Below are 18,339 nucleotides of genomic sequence, written 5' to 3' on the forward strand. Positions count from 1 at the left end.
AGGTAGGGGGGCTGTTCAGCATAGAGAAAGAAGGATCAGGACGTGAGAAAGCGATGCAGAGCAGCAGAGATAGAAAAGGGACAGGCATCTGGACTCTAGAAACAAGACATTAGTAAGCCATAAACTGATTTTATTATTTTTGAAAAATGGAATGTTTCACCAACAGAAACTTTAAGTGATGTTTAACCAAGAACACGTTTATTACAAAAAAAAAAAAAAAAAAGAAACCAAACCAACACGTTGACATAATATTTGGCTACAATGCAGCAGCAGTCTTGCTTTTTGTAATCACAAATTCAAGGTGACCTTGGTTAATAAAATTCACCACCATTGTCATCCGGCATTAAAAAAAAATATATATATGTATATATATAGTGCTTTCAGTAGCGGCGGGTAAAACGGGGTTCAGTCGGTCTGTTTGTCCGCTCCTGACCTGCAAACACTCCTTGTATTCCACTACTCTGCATCATCTGGCTCTGGTTTCCAACTTGCGTAAAGCCTCCGCGCCTAAAAACAAGACCAGAGAAATTGAAATTTGCCTGGAAAAGTTAATGCTACTGTGACTCTGAGAAAAGATGTTTGCTTAGGTTTTTTTCTACTTGCCAATCCATAGTTAAGTAGAAGCTGACAGTATTATTATTCACAATTGACATGGGAATTTCTTCTTTTATACAGATCAGTCAACTATTATAAAAACATTATAAGCACTCTGACAAAGCGTCTTACCCCGACATCCCTCCTCGATTCATCACATGGCCTGGTCCTGAGTGACCAGGCATGCTTCTATCACCACCTAATTTAAAAAAAAAAAAAAAAAAAAAAAGAAAAGAAAGGAAACAAAAAGAAAAAAGGAAAGAAAAAAAAAAAGACTTTTGTGTTTTCCTAATAAAAACGCCACCTTGTTCCCAGAATTTTATTTGCTTTCTTGGTAATGCTGTTAAAGCTCCATAGGAATTTTAACTACCGCTAGAAGTTCAGCAGCAGTAATTCATAGAAAAAACCACGATCACACTGGTAAGCAGCAAGTGTACCTTGCCATCTCTCATGATCCCGTCCCATCATTCCTCCATCCACATTTCCCTGCCATGAACGATCTTGATGCCCCTCTAACTTTCGACCATGATCTCCCCAGTCACGTCCATCTCTTAAAAAAATAAAAGAACATCTTCTAGGTGTGTCCCTTATCCATTTAGCAGCATAGGGTAAAGCCAAACACCGTACCCCTACAAAAGTGTATTAAATTGTTAATCAAGCTGTACCTATAGCCACCCAATCATTGCAATAAAAACTGGTTAAAGAGAAACCACGAGAAGCTTCCTGAACAGCGTCCTTCACACAACAAAGCTTGTCTTTTTCTGATCTACAGAGACATAATTAGTATTGCAATGTACTAAAACACTTAAACATGGAAAAATTAATTGACTGCCATTCTTGTCTGGTATATTTACGTGGAAGTGAACATTATGCATCTGGAATATGCCTAGCTTGACTACCTGGTTTAAAGAGAAATTGCTACGATTCCAGATGAGTCTCAGTCCCCCACCCCCACCATTGCAGAGATTCTGACTCTATTTCCTTAGAACCTGACCACTAGCCACAAATTAGACTTCTGTAGGAGTTACTGGAGCATCCGGTACAGGACTGAATCTTGTCTGTAGAAAAGAAAGTTATTTACAAGAGAAGCACAGTTATGAGTGGAGCTAACTGAGCAGCACTTCTTTACTCACTACAATGCTCCAATTCTCTCGATGCACAGGGGAGCTACATGTGTGAATTCCTTGCTTCTCCAAACGCTTGAAGAAACTATCTGGAGAGAGGATTCACACTTGTCAAACTGCTTCCGCTGTCAACCTTGAAAGGTTCACTGAGCATTAAAATTTTAAGAACCAACAAATCACTTCCCTTATTTCTTATGCACTAACCGGGTTTGTGGAGGTATCCCTCTCCCTTCAGTCATTCTTCTGTCAGACCCATAGCCACCCCAACTATCCCGGGAGTGACGATCAGGCCCTCCGTGGCGTTCATCTGGGTAATGCTGGAAGGCAAATGGTACAGAGTTATGCTGAGAATCGATACTGCTTTTCTTCTAGGGTTGCAAAAGTTCAGCTCCTCAGAGGTTGCCTTTCTATAAGCTGTCAGAAAATAAAACAGTAGCTCTCTCGTTTTTTACTGGTTCCATTGTGGCTACTATGCGTGGTTCGCTCTAGGCATTTATTTTGTTTCACAGCACAGATTCCATTCTGCTCGCTGGTTGGAGGCAGCTTTTTTTTTGGTAGGGTGGTTTTTTTGTTTGGTAGGGTGGTTTTATGGCTTACATTCTGGCTTCAGCTTTTTATTTTTTACATAGAATACCTGCCTACTTCTTATCTCTCTTCACAAATGAAAGGTTTTGTATACCACTGCGGTACTGGTTTTCGCATCTGTTCTTTTAGTCATCTGCCTTGTTCCATTATGACACCAGTTATTTTCTACAAACCATTTACATAAATGTCAGACAAGGGATCCCTTGCCAGCTAAGGATAAGACACTACAGTAACTATCTCTTAATGCACTACAGACACCTAAGATGGTTAACCAGAAAACTGTTAGTGCCACATACCAGCCTGAAAAGATGCTATACCATAGCTCCCATTGCTCAGAGGTTTACCCCCAACCCTGATCTGTGGCTACCACACTAGCAAGCAGACAACTTAATAACTTGCATTCTGCAAGACAGCAAGCAAAATCAGTTACTGCTTGAACGTTTGCTCAGTTTAAACCAAGTGGCGGTTGCATTTAAGAACTAGGCAGCATGCACACTGTGTTCTTTCTGCTTTGGTGTCTGTTTGTTTGGCTTTTTAACTGAAGCAGTTATTTGGGTATAACCCACCTGCCCATCTCGATCTGGTATTCCTCTTGAACTGTCTCTTCTGGAACAAAAAAAGAGAAGTTTCAGTTGAACTGACACAGTAATCATAATTCCAATGTCTGTATGAAATAGCACATGAAATTTTATATTCATTAGGCTGTAAATCTGACAATGCAAACGTACGTTTGGTGGTAAGATTTCAATTGAGTTCTTGTTTCACAGCATAGAAAGAGATCAAAGTAACACCTATTACTGTAATATGGGTAAGCGAGGCATCATGAGGCATGGTCAGGTACTCGATGGTACCAAGGGAAAATACGGAGTGAACCTACCATTATCAGAAATTAGTTACAAACAAAAGCAAAGTGGTGTGGTTTTTGCCAAAGATCCTTTGAGAGCAAAACAGAAGTCTCAATAGCACTACGTACAAAGTATTTTTGCCTTCTGTGGAACTAAAAATCTGCATTAGCTAGGCTGCAAAGATGAAAGTAGGGAAAGTTTTAAAGCAATGTGAAATGGCTAAATCTTAGGGTAATGAACAGGGATTCATAAACCAGATTTCCATACATCTTGAGAGAAGCTGTAGGATCTCCCTAGGCATCACGGCAGACTACATTAGAACTTGGCTTATAATCTTCATGCAGTCTCTTTCTGCTATGTCCATAAAGGATGGAAACACAGGATTGCAAGCATGCATAAATTTAGACAAGAGAAATGCACAAGGGTCATTTGTTTCGCTCTTCTCTTTTGGTACCCTTCAAGTCATCAGCATGCCACAAAGAGACACCCATTTTCCATAAAGGTATAGGAAGAAGAGACACCGCCTTGCCAACCTGTCCAAACAATGATCTTGGTATCGGCCACGATCCCTGTGGTCAAAGTCATGGAAGCGATCTTGACGACTAAATTCAGAATGATACCTATCATCCATTGCCATTCGCTTCGCCTCTGGCCAGTATGGGTCATCACGCCTGCAAATAAAGATCACAATTAGTAATAATCTCAAAACAATCTTCCTTTCCTGATCTCTCGATATCAAATTTCAATCAATTATCCAAACAATTATTTTTGATTTATAATTAAAACCCCTTGTGTGTTAAGCAGACATCACATTTCAATTTCAGAGGAAGCTAGGTGTAACAACACTATGCAGAAAGCTTAATCTCGGCATGCACTGACATGAGAAAAGAATGAGTATCTGTTCCCACTAGCAATCCTGCTTTAGAGTTGATACACGCAGTTTCTATTCTCAGTCACTCCTCTTTGGGAAATAAGAATTTTAACCTGCTGTAATAAAATTGTGCTCACAGGTATACAAGTATGACATTGTCGCCTTCTCAAGATCAATATTAAAGTGTTAAAAGCAACATGTAAATAGTCTTTCAGTTGTGAGCTCCCACAACTGCTTTAGCAAGAGTAGCCACAATTTACATAGGCTTTAGACTGCTCTATCTGGATGTGGCCAAAGAGTTTGGAATCTCATTATGGTTATTGTTACCTGCCATCAGGATCATAAGGCCTTCTCATGGCAGATCGCCGTTCTTGTTCGTAGCGTAGCTGTTCCTGCTGACGTCGCAGTTCTTCCCTCTCTCGCTGGATTCGTTCCTGTTCTCGTCTCCTTTCCTGCTCTATGTGCATTCTTTCTCTCTCCAATCTCTCCCTCTCCAAGCGCTCTCTGTCAAGACGCTGCCTTTGAAATTCAAGTCGTTCTCGCTCTCTCTGGAGCCTCTGTCTTTCATCCCGCTCATGAATAGCTTGAAGGCGTTGTTCTCGTTCTCGTCTCTCTCTCTCTCTAATTGAAAAAGAGGTATTTTGTTTTCAATTGAGAAACTGAAGTCTAAGCTTTATTGCTGCTTTGCTTTGGGTAAGGTTTCTTATTTGCTTTTGCCCCCCCCCCCCCCAAGTTTCTATGTTCTTCCCACTACCTGCTTAAACGTGAACTATCCCTTCTCAACTAAATTGCAGCTGCTTAGTTTAAGAAAAAAAAAAAGAAAGAAAAAAAAAAAGAAAGAAAAAAAAAAGAAAAAAAAAGAAAGAAAAAAAAAGAAAGAAAAAAAAAGAAAGAAAAAAAAAGAAAGAAAAAAAAAGAAAGAAAAAAAAGAAAGAAAAAAAAGAAAGAAAAAAAAGAAAGAAAAAAAAGAAAGAAAAAAAAAGAAAGAAAAAAAAAGAAAGAAAAAAAAAGAAAGAAAAAAAAAAGAAAGAAAAAAAAAAGAAAGAAAAAAAAAGAAAGAAAAAAAAGAAAGAAAAAAAAAATAAAGAAAAAAAAAGAAATAAAAAAAAATAAAGAAAAAAAAAGAAAGAAAAAAAAAAAAGAAAAAAAAAAAAAAAAAAGAAAGAAAAAAAAAAGAAAGAAAAAAAAAAAGAAATAAAAAAAAAAAGAAAGAAAAAAAAAGAAAGAAAAAAAAAACAAATAAAAAAAAAAAGAGAAAAAAGACCATCCAGAATAAAGAAGCAAGGGTAAGCATTCTGCATATATAACACCGTATCTACTCTAAGTCAGCTCTGAAAAAACTTTCATACAGCACAGCATGTCCTAAGACAGAAGTCTAACAAACACAAGTATTTACAAACTTCCAGGGAAAAGTCAAGTATGGAAATTCAAATCTGACAGAGTGGAACACGAGACCTGAAAGCACCTATAAAAGTTACTATTCAATAAGTCTCCCGAAAAGCATAGGCTTAGAGAAGATCTATTTCAGTAGTAAAAACCTTCATAATTTGGCATTATGTCTGTGCTATCAATAGATTAGTATAAAATCAGAGATAGTAATGTTGGAGGGCCAGCATAATGCTACTTTGCAGCCTATTCAAGTAAGAGTTAAGGGAAGTAAAACCAAATGCCGTTCAAAGTTTAATGTGAAACTGGGAAAACTCACCGGCGCCTTTCCGTTTCCCTGATTTCTCGCTCCCTCTGTCTCTGACGCTCACGTTCTCGCTGTTCTTTGATTTTATCAAATGATAAAATATCTTGCTTTTCTTTGCTCTCAGATTTGCGATCCTGGCTTTTTGTACTCTGAGTTAAATCAAAACAATACATTAGCTGAGCACAGTGCGTTTTTAGCTAAAATTCCTAGGCAAAAGGCCAACCTTCTGCCAACCTGAACAAAACAGACTATCATACCTTCCCAGAGGTAAATAGTGTTGGAATTCCACGGAAAAGTAGATCAGGGAAAACTAATCCAAATTTGACTAGAACTTCTAAAGAGTTTAAATATACCTAAATGCAAGGGGCACATGATCTGACTTGCACTGGTGGCAAACGATACACTGCTTTAAAGGTCATCAGTCACCATACTCCACGCTCTGGGAAACATGTTATCTTACCATTTTCATATTGCAACTCTACTTCTTCAACTAGGACAGCAGCGACAAAAACAATAAACAAGGCGAAGCATAAGCATTTACCTTTGCAGCATCATTAACACCCTAACGCTTCCTAAAAAGTGATAAAAGGATAACTGTTCCCAATGTGCAAGGCAAAAAAATAAAAACCAACACAAAACCTTCAACTATATGCATATAAAGCTATTCAACACCTATTTTTGCACAAAAGCTTCTCAAAGTTTTTCTTACCCTCTCTTTTGATGTAGATGTTTTCACACTAATAACTGGTTCTCCTTTAGATTTATCCATTACCACTGTCCTTTCAGTTCCTCGACTGGCTAGAAAACAAAATACATCCAAGAATAAGTAACACGCAAGACATTAAAAAATTCTTGTGAGATTTAAAACTGTCGATATACTAAGCAGTAAAAAGTTATTTTATTGAGGCTTTATATAACTTATGGAAGAATACATTTATGATTTAAATAGCTTACCAAAATTTGGACAAGTTGGGGATGGGGGCAGTAAAGCTATCACTAAATTACAGTAGTGTTTTCTGGCAGGGGTGACAATTGAAAGAAAGCAAATTTAATTTCATTCTTCTGTCTGCAAAATACATCCTTGCCACAGTTAAAAAAACAACAAACAAAAAAACCCCCACCCACACCCAAAAAAAGCACGCAGAACCACACACTGTGTCAGGTCTAAACTCAGTGACAGTTCCATAAAATTCAGTTTACCATTTTGAGTACTTAAAGTTCAGTAATTATGAAAATTTTGTTTCTAAGTTACTAGCATTCTAAGTCAGAAAAAAGGTTTTCAAGGTATTTTCTGGTGTTGTTTTTTTGTTCACCAGGAAAACACCAGTATTTCTAAGTACGCATCATGGTCTTTTTACTGAATTATCAATCGCATCTATTAAGAACACTGAGGTTTGCAGAAGCTGAAGTCTTCTAATTAGCCACGATTCTGAATGTTTACACTTGTTCTTCCATCTCTTACTTAGCTGATAAAGGGAAATTTTTTGGATGCAAATTAGAAGCTGTTGCAGTCGCTTATATTCTTTGCATTCGGGGTTTTTTTAGGTCTTTAAAACAAGTATCCTTGAAAACATTTCTGAAAGGCAGTTAGAATTACCCGATTTGCTTGCCCTAGATCTATCAGAGGATCCAGCCTTTTGTTCGTCTTTCTCTTTTCCTTCTTTTTCATCTTTTCCATCTTTTTCTGATTTCCTAGCATCATCTTTTTTGTCAGTCTTCTCCTCCTTCTTAATACCAACAGACCTATAGGTAAACTTTGCTTTAATAGAGAACTTAACAAAAAGTGCTATATAACCACTCTGATCAAGCCAAATATGTGGACCCCCCCCCCCCAACCCAAAACCACTCGACACACCACACCGCCCCCCTTGAAAAACCCACTACCAATACCTTCCATGCTGAAGTCAATGCATTATCTGTACACACTATTAAGAGTGGTGACGGATACTAAGCTATAGAAGTAAAGTCTTCTGTTCTGCCTATAAGTAAAGTTGATGCCTAGCATTAGGGGAAGAGGGCCCACCCAGGTAAAGGTCAGGCTCCACCAGAAGAGCTTTTGCAAACAAATACCTTAAACACTTGATGCAAGCAGGCCAGCCTGCCAAAGCATCTTTGCCAAATCTTTTAAAATTTTATGAAAGAACAAAAAGTAGTAAAGCACAATGCCTCTTTCAAAAGCAACAGACCACTTGAAAAAACAATATTGAAGTATCACTCGCTAACCATGCGAACAGTCTATCAAAGAGACAGACTAAATCCTGGAAATACATCAGTTAAAAGAGCAGACCAAAACAGAGTCAGATCAGAGGACAAACGCTTCTGATAAAAATAATGGTTTATCTAGAAATTAGTTGATTGGGCATCTCCTGATACAACTGACAAGTTTTGATACTAAACACTGAAGAGCTCCCTATTTCTGAACAGAGGGCCAATTAAGATGCACTTACTGCTGTAGAACACCAATTTCAATTTTTCCAAGTATTACTCCTATTTCAGATGCAATATGAAGCAGCAAATTGAAATTTATTACAGTTAATGCTCACTTTGGTCATGTGGCTGTGTTTCAAATGAGTGGTCTTTAAACACAGAAAAATACCAAAAAACACTTTACTTCTCAGATTTGGACTCTGCAGAATGGTGCCTGTCTTTTTCCTTCCTTGTTTCACCTTCCTTTTTGTCTGAAGGCTTTTTCCCAGCTGGTTCATTTTTTGCCTAGAATTTTAGCCAGAAATATTTTTATAATAAGAGACAGGCATTACACTTGCACACTTTTATTTTCATTTCACTGTCATGAAATGTCACTTCACTTACCTTTTCCACAGAAATCATTTTTCCATGCAGCTCTGTTCTGTGGAGATGATTAATACACTTAGTGGCTTCTTCAGATGTTGACATCGTAACAAAGCCATAACAGCGAGCACCAGGGCTGCGAGCATTTGTCACTACCTTTGCTCCGACCACCTTTGGGAAAAAAATTATTCTTTGTTTGCAGATCTGTCACCAAATAAATTTTAATTTAACCACTATTTGAGCAGCTCTGTCTACCAGTACCGCACAGTATAGCGGTACCACACAGTATAGCACCTATCCACTTTTAACAGGGAGGAAATACGCTCGGCTCGCAACATTCCATTGGCATTCTCAGAAGACAACATTGCTAGGTTTGTTTGACAGGCAGCAAAGGAAGGGTTATCCTTTTAACTCGATGTCTACACTGTTGGACCAGATGTGTTCTAGAAGTGCCTTGCTAAAGACTGCTTCACAGAATATGACATGAACAGCGTTTACACCCAAGCAAACAGCAACACAAACACAGCTGAAAAGGTTCTAATTTAAGATTATTCCACATGTGTTCTGAAAAAAGTATAAAACAAACACAAAATTCTATGAAACAGATAAATCTCATTGTGGAACAGACTGTGGATACAGCTCTGCTGAAAAAGAGACTGCCCTAATAACCAGCTCAGAAAATTAATCTTCAAGTTGCTAAGTCAATAGCTTAGGGAAGACATGTGTATGTGGGGGTGTAATAATAAAAATTAAAAAAAAAAAAAAAGGCACAAAACCCCCAAACAATCAGAAAACCAAAACAAAATACCAAACCCTACCACCACTTTGTCTTTTCTTACAGAACACCTTTGCTAGTTTCTATCTGCAGATGACAATCTCTGACAGTGCAGAGGCACACACTTAGTGACACAAACATTTAATATTACATTCAGAAATATATTAGGAGGAATGGGAGATGGTCACAGAAGAGTTCCCTTCCACAACTTTTGCTCTCATAGCCTAGCTGGCACTGACGCTGTAAGTAGACTATAGCGCACTAGATGACTACTGACCAGTTCTCCTGTGAAGAATTGCCTCATTTTTACAGCTACCTGCACAGAGATTCTCTGAAACCTGGATTTCTGCCTGCCCCCCTGACCCCCTATTTCAGACAACCTTCCTTATGAAGTATGCTACTGTAGGATACAGAGTTTCAAAAAGACCACAAGAATGTTAAGTGCTTAGCCTACCCAGTTATTCATTAGGAAAAATAAGAGCTAAATTTAAGGTCATCCTTTTAAATTGATAAAATGGTTTGTTAAGTTTACATATCCGCTACCTACCTTTCCATACTTGCTGAAAAGATTCTTCAAGTCTGTAGCTCTAGTAGAGGATGAAAGTCCACTAACCCACAAATTTCTGCCAGAACCACTACCTGCACGGCCTGGATACAAAAAAGCCAAACATAGAAGACCATGCAGCACAAGAAAGCAACAGTGAAAAAGTAAGCACCCTATAAACCCCACTTTTTTTTTCCTTCATAAACCTCTTCAAATGAAATTTTACTTCTACCTCCTCCAATCAATCTTAAAATCAAGAGACACACTGCAGCCTGAAAAAATGAACTTCTGAACTCCATACCTGATGTGCATTTGAATAGTCTTAATGAGTTTTCTTCCCATACTTCAATCGCTTTTATGAGAATTACAAAGTATTAATGCTAATTCAAAAGAAACTGATTTTTTTAAAAAAAAGTCAGTTAATAAGGTTACAGAAGTTACATGAACTGAAGTTTACAATTCATGCCTTGAAGGCCTGTGTTACAACTGCATTGAAGGTTCACTGACTTAACAGTCCTCACCAGAATTGCCAGACAGAGTATAAACCTATAGACTTAGGCATCTGTTGAGATTTTTCAGACAAATCCTGGTGTTACCAGTAACTATCACCACTCACAAAGCTAGTGGGACTCCAGTATAACTATTACAGTGAAGATATACACATGCTTAGGGAATTAGCAAGACACAAAAAACTAAGCAATGCAAGAAAGGCAAGTCAAAAATCGAGCAGAACTATTACTCCCATTGCTCCTTTTAATGTTTACGTACTACAGTTGACTCAGAAGTTATGATTAGATTTGACCCCATAACATTTTTTTACAAGTCATTTGTACATTTAAAAAACAACAAAAACAACCACACAAAAAAGCAACATACCTTTCTCATCTTTTATCTTTGTATCTCTGTCCTCCTCAACAGGGCTAAAGACAAAACACCACGTTATTCAACCACTCATATGCAAAAAGACGGTTAATTCTAGATTGTGCACTAAAATTGGATACCTACCAGTAAATTAGTTCTGAAATGAACACTATCTTTGTAAATTTATAGAAGAGTGACAGGAAATATGGGATTCATATCCTTAAACAGACAATTCTGTTTTCCAGATGACAGAAATAAGAGTAATTTAAGAAAACAACCTTTGAAGGTTGAGGAAGGAAAGAAATCAAACCCTCTGTGTTTAAAAAAAAATAAAAAATACATCATGTCTGCACACGGAGAAATAAAACAGACTCTTTAGGAATAGGCTACAATTTCATCAGTCTCGGTGGCCAATTGAAGGAAACACCTTATTCGCATCACTTAACGACCAATGAAAAAAAGATAGCATCTGGTCTATAACGGAGAAAAAACAAACCTCTTTTTCTGATCACCGCCCTCACTGGCTGAGGACTCTTTAGTAGCAGGGGATTCCTCAGAATTAGCTTTGTCTTCTGTTTTCTTGGCATCTTCTTTGCTATCTTTGGCTTCGGGACCTGCGCCTTTTTCCGCTGTATCCCCACTAGAGGCTTCCACACCTTGGGAGCGTTTGCTACTCTGATCGCTTAGGGTCTCTACCACTAAAGATTCAGAGTCCGGTTTCTCTTCCTCTATTGTCTGTTCACTTGTCTCCCCTTTCGCTACCACTAAACGCTTTGCTTCCTTCCTTGCCATAGCTTGTGCCGATTTGCTGTCCAAATCTAAAGCATCTTCCTCCAACTGAGCGGCAGCAAGAGCGTCCTCTTCCTCTGCTAGCCTCTTGCCTGGCACCACGTTACTTGCTTCCTGTGCATGCGGCCGCTCCGCTTCGGAAGTTTCTTCGTTAAGTAGTTCAGATTTACAAGTTTCCCCCAAAATGTCGAGTATTTTCTCATTTTCTACGGATTTAACAGGAATAGAATGGCACAAGATTTAATCACCAGGGAAACACAGCAATCACAAATGTGGAACTGGCATGGCTGCCACACTAACACCAAGAGAACTTCTAAGCTACACAGAGATTGGAAAACCCTAGTGTACACAGTGTTAAAAGTACTACGCTAACTGCTGTCTGACAAACTACCAAATCAGCCCTAAAATGTTAACAGGGAAGAAAAATGCCCCCACAGATTTAACAAAAACCTTCTGGCTGATCCTTGATATTCTTCATGAAATCATTCAGCTCTGTTTCTTCTCTAGTTAGCTTCCAGAGTCCGAGACGCTTAACTGAACGTATTAAGGCAGTGACAGTTCAATTTCCAAATTTCTGTGCAATTCTTTTAGCAGACAGTCCAACATGAGTGCTGAGTATCTTCTGATGCTGCACAAGTGCGTCTGCAGTCCAGAAAGCGAATAGGTTCTGTAGAAAATTCCTGTGATGACAGTGTTCTCCTTCTTCTGAAGTCCAGTCACTCTTTGTGTTCTGTACCAAAGCTCTGTATTACCTATGCTCCTGTATTTATATTCATAGAACTACAGTACAGTGTGATATCACAAGATCTGTTTTCAGAACCTTTACATCTTTAAGGCTCATTCCTTAACTCCACTGTAGGTAACAGTTCTATGGAACCGTTACATCACATTAAATACATGTTTTCAAAGAGTGGTTATTCACAGATCTGGTGATATGACTGGGTTTCCAATCTCTATGACCCTGCATGACCCGGACTGTCCACCATAAATATGTACACTACAGTAATGCATTTAAAAAAACAAACAAACAAAAAAAACCAGCCAACCAACCAGGGACACAAAAAGAATTAAATGAAGAATGAAACTGTTTCAACGCCCAGGACTTTTTTTTTTCTCATTAAAAAACAAAACACAAAACAAAAAAAAAAAAAACAGTACCTGGCTCCAAAGGTAACTCTTCAAATTCCTGTAGTGGAAGAAGATAAAGAGAAATACCACAATTTCATAAGAAGTTAAAATGTTATTCTGAATGACACCTCTCACCCACCCAAGATAGGAGAGAATTTAGGGGAAAAGTTACTATAATTCAGCCTATTTCAGCTTTGAAAATGTTGAATTTTAAACAAATTTCTCACAAGAAGGTTTAACATTACTTTTTAACACCTCTACGTTTTAGGAAACATGTAAAAACTACAATATTTCTCAAATTCAGACACCTGTTGAACACATGGTACACGTTCACATGGGTAAATAAATCAACAAATATAAGTAGCACAGAGCAAAGCTTATCTTCATGTTAGCCTTTTCTAGATTCGACTTTACAAAGTCTCCTTTCTGAAAACACAATCTATAGAAACACCAGCTTCACCTGGAGCTACAAGTGTCCTTAACCTACCACGAGTGGTCCGGAAACAAGGACAGTATTTCAGGTATAGATCAGTTTCAACTTTCTTGTCAACATGGGATACATACACTTTTAATGGAAGTTAAATATAATGTAAGGCACTGAGTTGGTTTATACAACAGATAAAAGTAATCCAATCTACCACCCAAACTCACGATAATATATACATCATATATCTATGACCTGAGAGAGAGAGAGAGACATATATATCTTTGTCCATATGATCAAATTAGAAAGACATTAATTCCTATTCTTTGCAGAATAAGATTGCAGCCACTGTGGTCTACCTGTACATATACTGTTTCAGCATAGAGTTTATACGGCATATATTACGCCTTTTTGTTTGTAAAGAAAAATTGGTTACCATTTACCTTTATTACGTTTAAATCAGATGAAGAAGCATCTAAACTGTTTCCAACATCTTCAACCTCTACCTTTAAAAAGTAAATGAAGGACATTGTGTTATCTATAAAAGAATGGCATTGTGAATGAAACCTGAATGAGAAATTGAACATTTTATTTTCACTGACTACTGATATTAAACAAATATATCTGGCATACAAAACAACCAATAAGGCTAAAAAGCTGACTAATGACCCCCACACCTCTTCCCGATCCCCACCGACTGCATAAGCTTTCTCATTACCTCTCAAATATGTTGGTTGTCTCACAAAAAACTTTTAAGGATGGGGATCCCAACAGCAAACCTTCTCTTACTCTTTCTCTCTTATTTAGCAACAACATAGAGCCAAAAAGTCTATGGGACTCAGTAACTGTTTACTGATAAAAGACAACTGCAGGAGCTGACCTGGACTCCAGTAGTTTAATCACTGAAAAAAAAAATACTTTCTGGGTATTTCTATTTGACTTGCTGGGGATAGGGGGTGAAGCTTATTTCTGCAACTTTCGGATCTGGGGGAGGAAACCACCCAACTTTAGAATCTTGTGATCCAGACTGATGACATAACGTGCACACACAACAAAGACCTATGCTTCCCTATTAGATGGGGCAGAAATAACCTTCTTCAAATGCTTTGTTGTACATTTCAGGAGATAAACACTTGACTTGGGGGGAAAAAAATTATCTTCTAGCCCAGATGGACAATGTCGTACAAGCAGTGCAACAGCCAGACAAATGCAGAAAGCCAACGTAGAAATACTTTCAACAACTGAGTAACTGCAAGACCCTGTCTTAACAGAAAAATAATCTAGACTATAGTTCCCAGAATGTTGCTGTTCAGCTGAAGTAAACAAGGCTACAGCATTTGTATGCCTCATGTCCTCCTAAATAAAGGAAATATATGAAAATGGGAATGTAAACATAAGGTGAAGCAGAAAGTTCAAACCATGAGTAAAATAAATGCTTTCTGGATTACTATTAATTTGTACAGTCATATGTGTACAAACAACATCTAAGCATTTTAAAATCAAGAATACTATTTCCACAAATGTGTAAAAGAAGAAAAATCAATGATCATGAGAACTGGTAGAGCCCCAAATTGTTTCAAATATACTTTAGCTACTGTTTTGCTATTTAATTAAAAAACAAACAACAAAAAAAAGAAAAAAGAATCTGATTCCACACACATAAGAGATGCATACCATCACTACTGGTATTTCTCTTGATTCTTCTTTAATTTCTGAAAATTGTGGGGATGCCTCCAAGTTACCTACAGCATATTCTGTAGGCTGATCTGGAAGTTCTTTCACTTCTGCATCAGCATTTTCTTTACTATCAGACAGTGAGTCAAGAATATTATCAGCACTGTAATCCTCTCCGCAATCTACCACATTGCCATTATCTATTTCAGCTTCATCTAACACACTAATATCCATCATGTCAATATCCTGCAAGTTATCCAAACTTGCTTCAATATCCTCCTGTAAAAAGAAAAAAAGTATATATAATAGCCATTGTAATTTGAAAACGATGCTATCATTACTTTGCTTCAAACACATCCTCACATACCTGTCCATCTCCTGAATCCTCTTCCAGGCCATTATCTTCTACTCCCTCTTCATCAGGTCTACGTCCTAACAACATTATGATCGTTAGAATGAAATAAGGTAACGGTATGTATCCTTCTTTCATCAGAGTTGGTATTCCATTCAGTTATCTGCATTTTCCTTATTTTCCACAACTGAGTGCTTATATACCATCGCAGTTCAGTAACTGACAAACACACTACGGTCTGAGGTCTGTCACGAGTTCAAGAAGCACCGCTATGCACTCCCCAGAACATTTGGCTCAGCTGAGACTGCAGTTAATTTATTATCTCAACCTTTCATTTCCTTACAGACATTTACTAGAAGGAGAAAAGAAAAAAACAACCAAACAAAAAACCCAACACAAAACAATGAAAAAAACCTACTCTACCAGTAAGCATTACTGCAGTGCTCAGTTCACCAGCTGGACACGTAATACCGTAACTGACATTGCTGAAAACAGTATGCTAGTTTCAGCACCAGATAGTAACTCCTCAAAATCAGAGCTAAGTAGTTGCTTCGTCTTTTATGAATGTTATTTTCCTGAAAAACTACAAGCACATTACAATAAAAAAGGGAAAGGGGTTTTAGAGCTAAGAGGAACGTCTCGCCTATTTCCATCCCAATGCTAAATGTGCTCTAATGTACATTAGGTATTTTTCTGAGACTTGAAAATGAACGCGGTTACCAAAGATCTCTCTGCTTTTACCCACAGTTGTGACATTTGTTCTCTTTCCAGTTAAGATTTCACATTTTAGTTCGCAAGCAAATGTAACATCACTCCAAATTGGACGTAAGGAGAAAAATCTGAGTCAAACAAATTAGTAAGGCAAACTATTTGAGCTTCATCTCACATATTTACATTTTGTGTACATCAAAATTACTAATTTAATTAAAATCCTTCATCTAAACTAGTTATTCTGCTCTAATGCAAAAGTAAGTTTCAACATTATTTGATTACAAAATAAAATCAAAGTGTGGTAATTAACTAACTTTAGAAAAATAGATTATTTTTTTAAAATAAGGATTATGTAAGACTGTCTCACCATTAGAAAAATAATGCATAGAGAAAGCTTTAAAACATATCCAATTTCAGATATTGATTAAAAACTAGTCTTCTGGGGAGAAAAACAAGACTACTATTAGCTATGAAGCATAACACAATACAGACGTTACTTTGAATTTGCTAAAAACTCTGTATTTCTACCTCAAAAAACCCGCCTCATATTTCTCAAAAGTAAAGGTACAGTCACCTTAAAAAAACAACTATCTATCTTGAAAATGCTGACGCTGCTTCAGCATTACTTAGCAATTCCTGCAACAAATTTCAGGGAACTCTGAAAACAAACCAACAGATCCTTCGAGTGAACCAATTCCTGTCTTACTAAATTACATGAAGTTCTGTGAATAAATGACTGGTAAGTTTAACAGCATACCACACATCCCTAGAAACCCGAGCACGAATGTGGGGAAGAGTACCAGTAACGTATGGCATTAAAGGTCCGAATGAAGGAACAGAATATTCAACTGTGTTTAATTTCTTCCAGAGAACCAGTTTTACCCAAATCTGGCTCAGGCAAGTAACGTTAGCTATAGCTTTGGGACTGCGAAACATTCAGCAACAGTGCCAAAATTAAACTAAGCACTTTTCCAAAAGGAAAAGCAGACTTCAGAAAAAAAGATCAGCAAGGTTACATTTCACAAGTAAAAGTTGCTAGAAAACCCAAGAGGGGTAGGGTGGAGATCCTCTCTAACTGCCCTGTACCTTTGCTGCTTCTTTTTGGAGTTTTCTTCATGATATTTTCTGAAACCACGGGAATTTCATCAGGATTCCCCCCTTCCTCCTCAATAGCCTATTAAGGGGAAAAGATAAAGATAGATATCAAGACAGACATAAAAACCTATATTTGTGTGTTTCTGTTGAGTTTAAGAGCTGGACTCCAGAGGCAGAAAAATACCAAAACAAGAACCAGATCAAAGCAACAAGCACACAGGAAACAGTAATATGTTGGTGTAAAGTTTCTGCAAAGCAACTGCATAACCTATAGACAAAAAAAAAGTCAATCCTACAGCATTTGCAACAGTACACAGATACCCAAGGCATTGTGACAGATAAGAACCTCGGCTCTAGGAGACAGCAAACATCAATTCAATGAAGATGGTCCACATGCTACTAACATGGCAAATGTTCTGATGAGGATAGAGTGTACATGCTACCAGCTAGAAAGCCAGAAAAAACCCCAACCAACCAACCAAAAAAACAGTACACAGCAAAAAGCCTAGTAGACAGCGTATAAAACTGTAAATCCTGGAGCTCAATGCATGGTGGAAAGTCCAGCGATGCACGAGGCTAGAAACACTTGGGCCGACTGCAACGGCAGACACGCTGTGCTGTGCGGGTCTAGGAAATCAGAGGGAAGGTCGCTGCGTAGATGGAAACGCCAGACTCGCACACACACACCCCACCGCTACTACGAGACCGGCGGTCTCAGAGGCGAGCCTGGGACGGCCAAGTACGGGGCCACGCTCGCCACGCACGGAACGCTCGCATTGGGCCTTGCGGGCTCCACGGAACCAACCCCAGAGGCCGGCGCACCACCCCCTGCTCCCCGCAGCCCCGCTCCAGGGCCGTTTGGCGTCATTTTCCTCAGCAGTGCCTCGCGGGCTAGGGTCGCGCATGCGCCGGTTACACCTCCCCTGCTCACCTTCCTGAGTCGCTCCATGAGGACGCTCTTGTTTCCACCGCTGTCCAAATTGCGGCGCTTGAGTTCAGCCCGCAAGTCTATTACGCGCAGCTCGCTCAGTCGCCGCCGGTTTTCAGACTCCGAACAGGAGACGCCAGACCCACTCAGGGACGCTGATTCTCCCTGCCCGGCCGCTGACTGATTCTCCGCCATGAGGCCGTTGTTTCTACTCGCACGCACGGAGCAAAGCAGGATAAAAACAACGGCGAAAAGCCGCAGTTGCAGCACAAAATGGTGGCAAAACCGAGACGCACTGAAGAGAAAAGGGGAGGGAAGGAAAGGAACCGCAGCCCGCACGCGCGTTGACCAGAGGGCCCGGACGGGTTGCGCGCACGCGCAGAGAAACCTCCCCGCGCTGAAGCAGACTATTGCAGGTGCGCATGCGCACTAGTTCCTTTGGCTACCTCACCGCAGGAATGCGCAACCGCAGTCTGTTTCGCCCTTGTACGCATGCGCGAGAGCTCGCGACCCGTCCTTAGACGCGTCCGACGCCGTCTGCGCCTGCGCAAGAGTT

General features: G+C 38.9%; 1 protein-coding gene across 8 annotated transcripts; it reads right to left on the reverse strand.

The window, feature by feature from the left end:
- Positions 1–119: 119 nt before the first annotated feature.
- On the reverse strand, positions 120–18,181 carry LOC129197177 (scaffold attachment factor B1-like). Of its 8 annotated transcripts, XM_054805298.1 has the most exons (21): positions 17,787–18,181; positions 16,847–16,934; positions 15,065–15,129; positions 14,698–14,976; positions 13,467–13,529; positions 12,630–12,657; positions 11,179–11,677; positions 10,698–10,741; positions 9,825–9,925; positions 8,524–8,673; positions 8,324–8,424; positions 7,310–7,455; positions 6,422–6,510; positions 5,725–5,861; positions 4,347–4,640; positions 3,682–3,819; positions 2,870–2,909; positions 1,923–2,035; positions 1,032–1,144; positions 727–793; positions 120–507 (listed from the first exon to the last, which is right to left on the reverse strand). In XM_054805298.1, the coding sequence occupies exons 1-21, from the start codon at positions 17,976–17,978 to the stop codon at positions 381–383; spliced, it is 2,874 nt and encodes a 957-aa protein (XP_054661273.1). In that variant the 5' UTR covers positions 17,979–18,181; the 3' UTR covers positions 120–380. The 8 variants fall into 8 exon arrangements, 5 of the variants coding, with proteins under 5 accessions (XP_054661273.1, XP_054661275.1, XP_054661277.1 ...); XM_054805300.1 differs by lacking the exon at positions 727–793 and having other exon boundaries at positions 17,787–18,163; XM_054805302.1 differs by lacking the exon at positions 14,698–14,976 and having other exon boundaries at positions 17,787–18,162.
- Between the last annotated feature and the right edge of the window lie 158 nt (positions 18,182–18,339).

Source organism: Grus americana, chromosome 28 (assembly GCF_028858705.1).
Source record: "Grus americana isolate bGruAme1 chromosome 28, bGruAme1.mat, whole genome shotgun sequence".
Classification (NCBI taxonomy): domain Eukaryota; kingdom Metazoa; phylum Chordata; class Aves; order Gruiformes; family Gruidae; genus Grus; species Grus americana.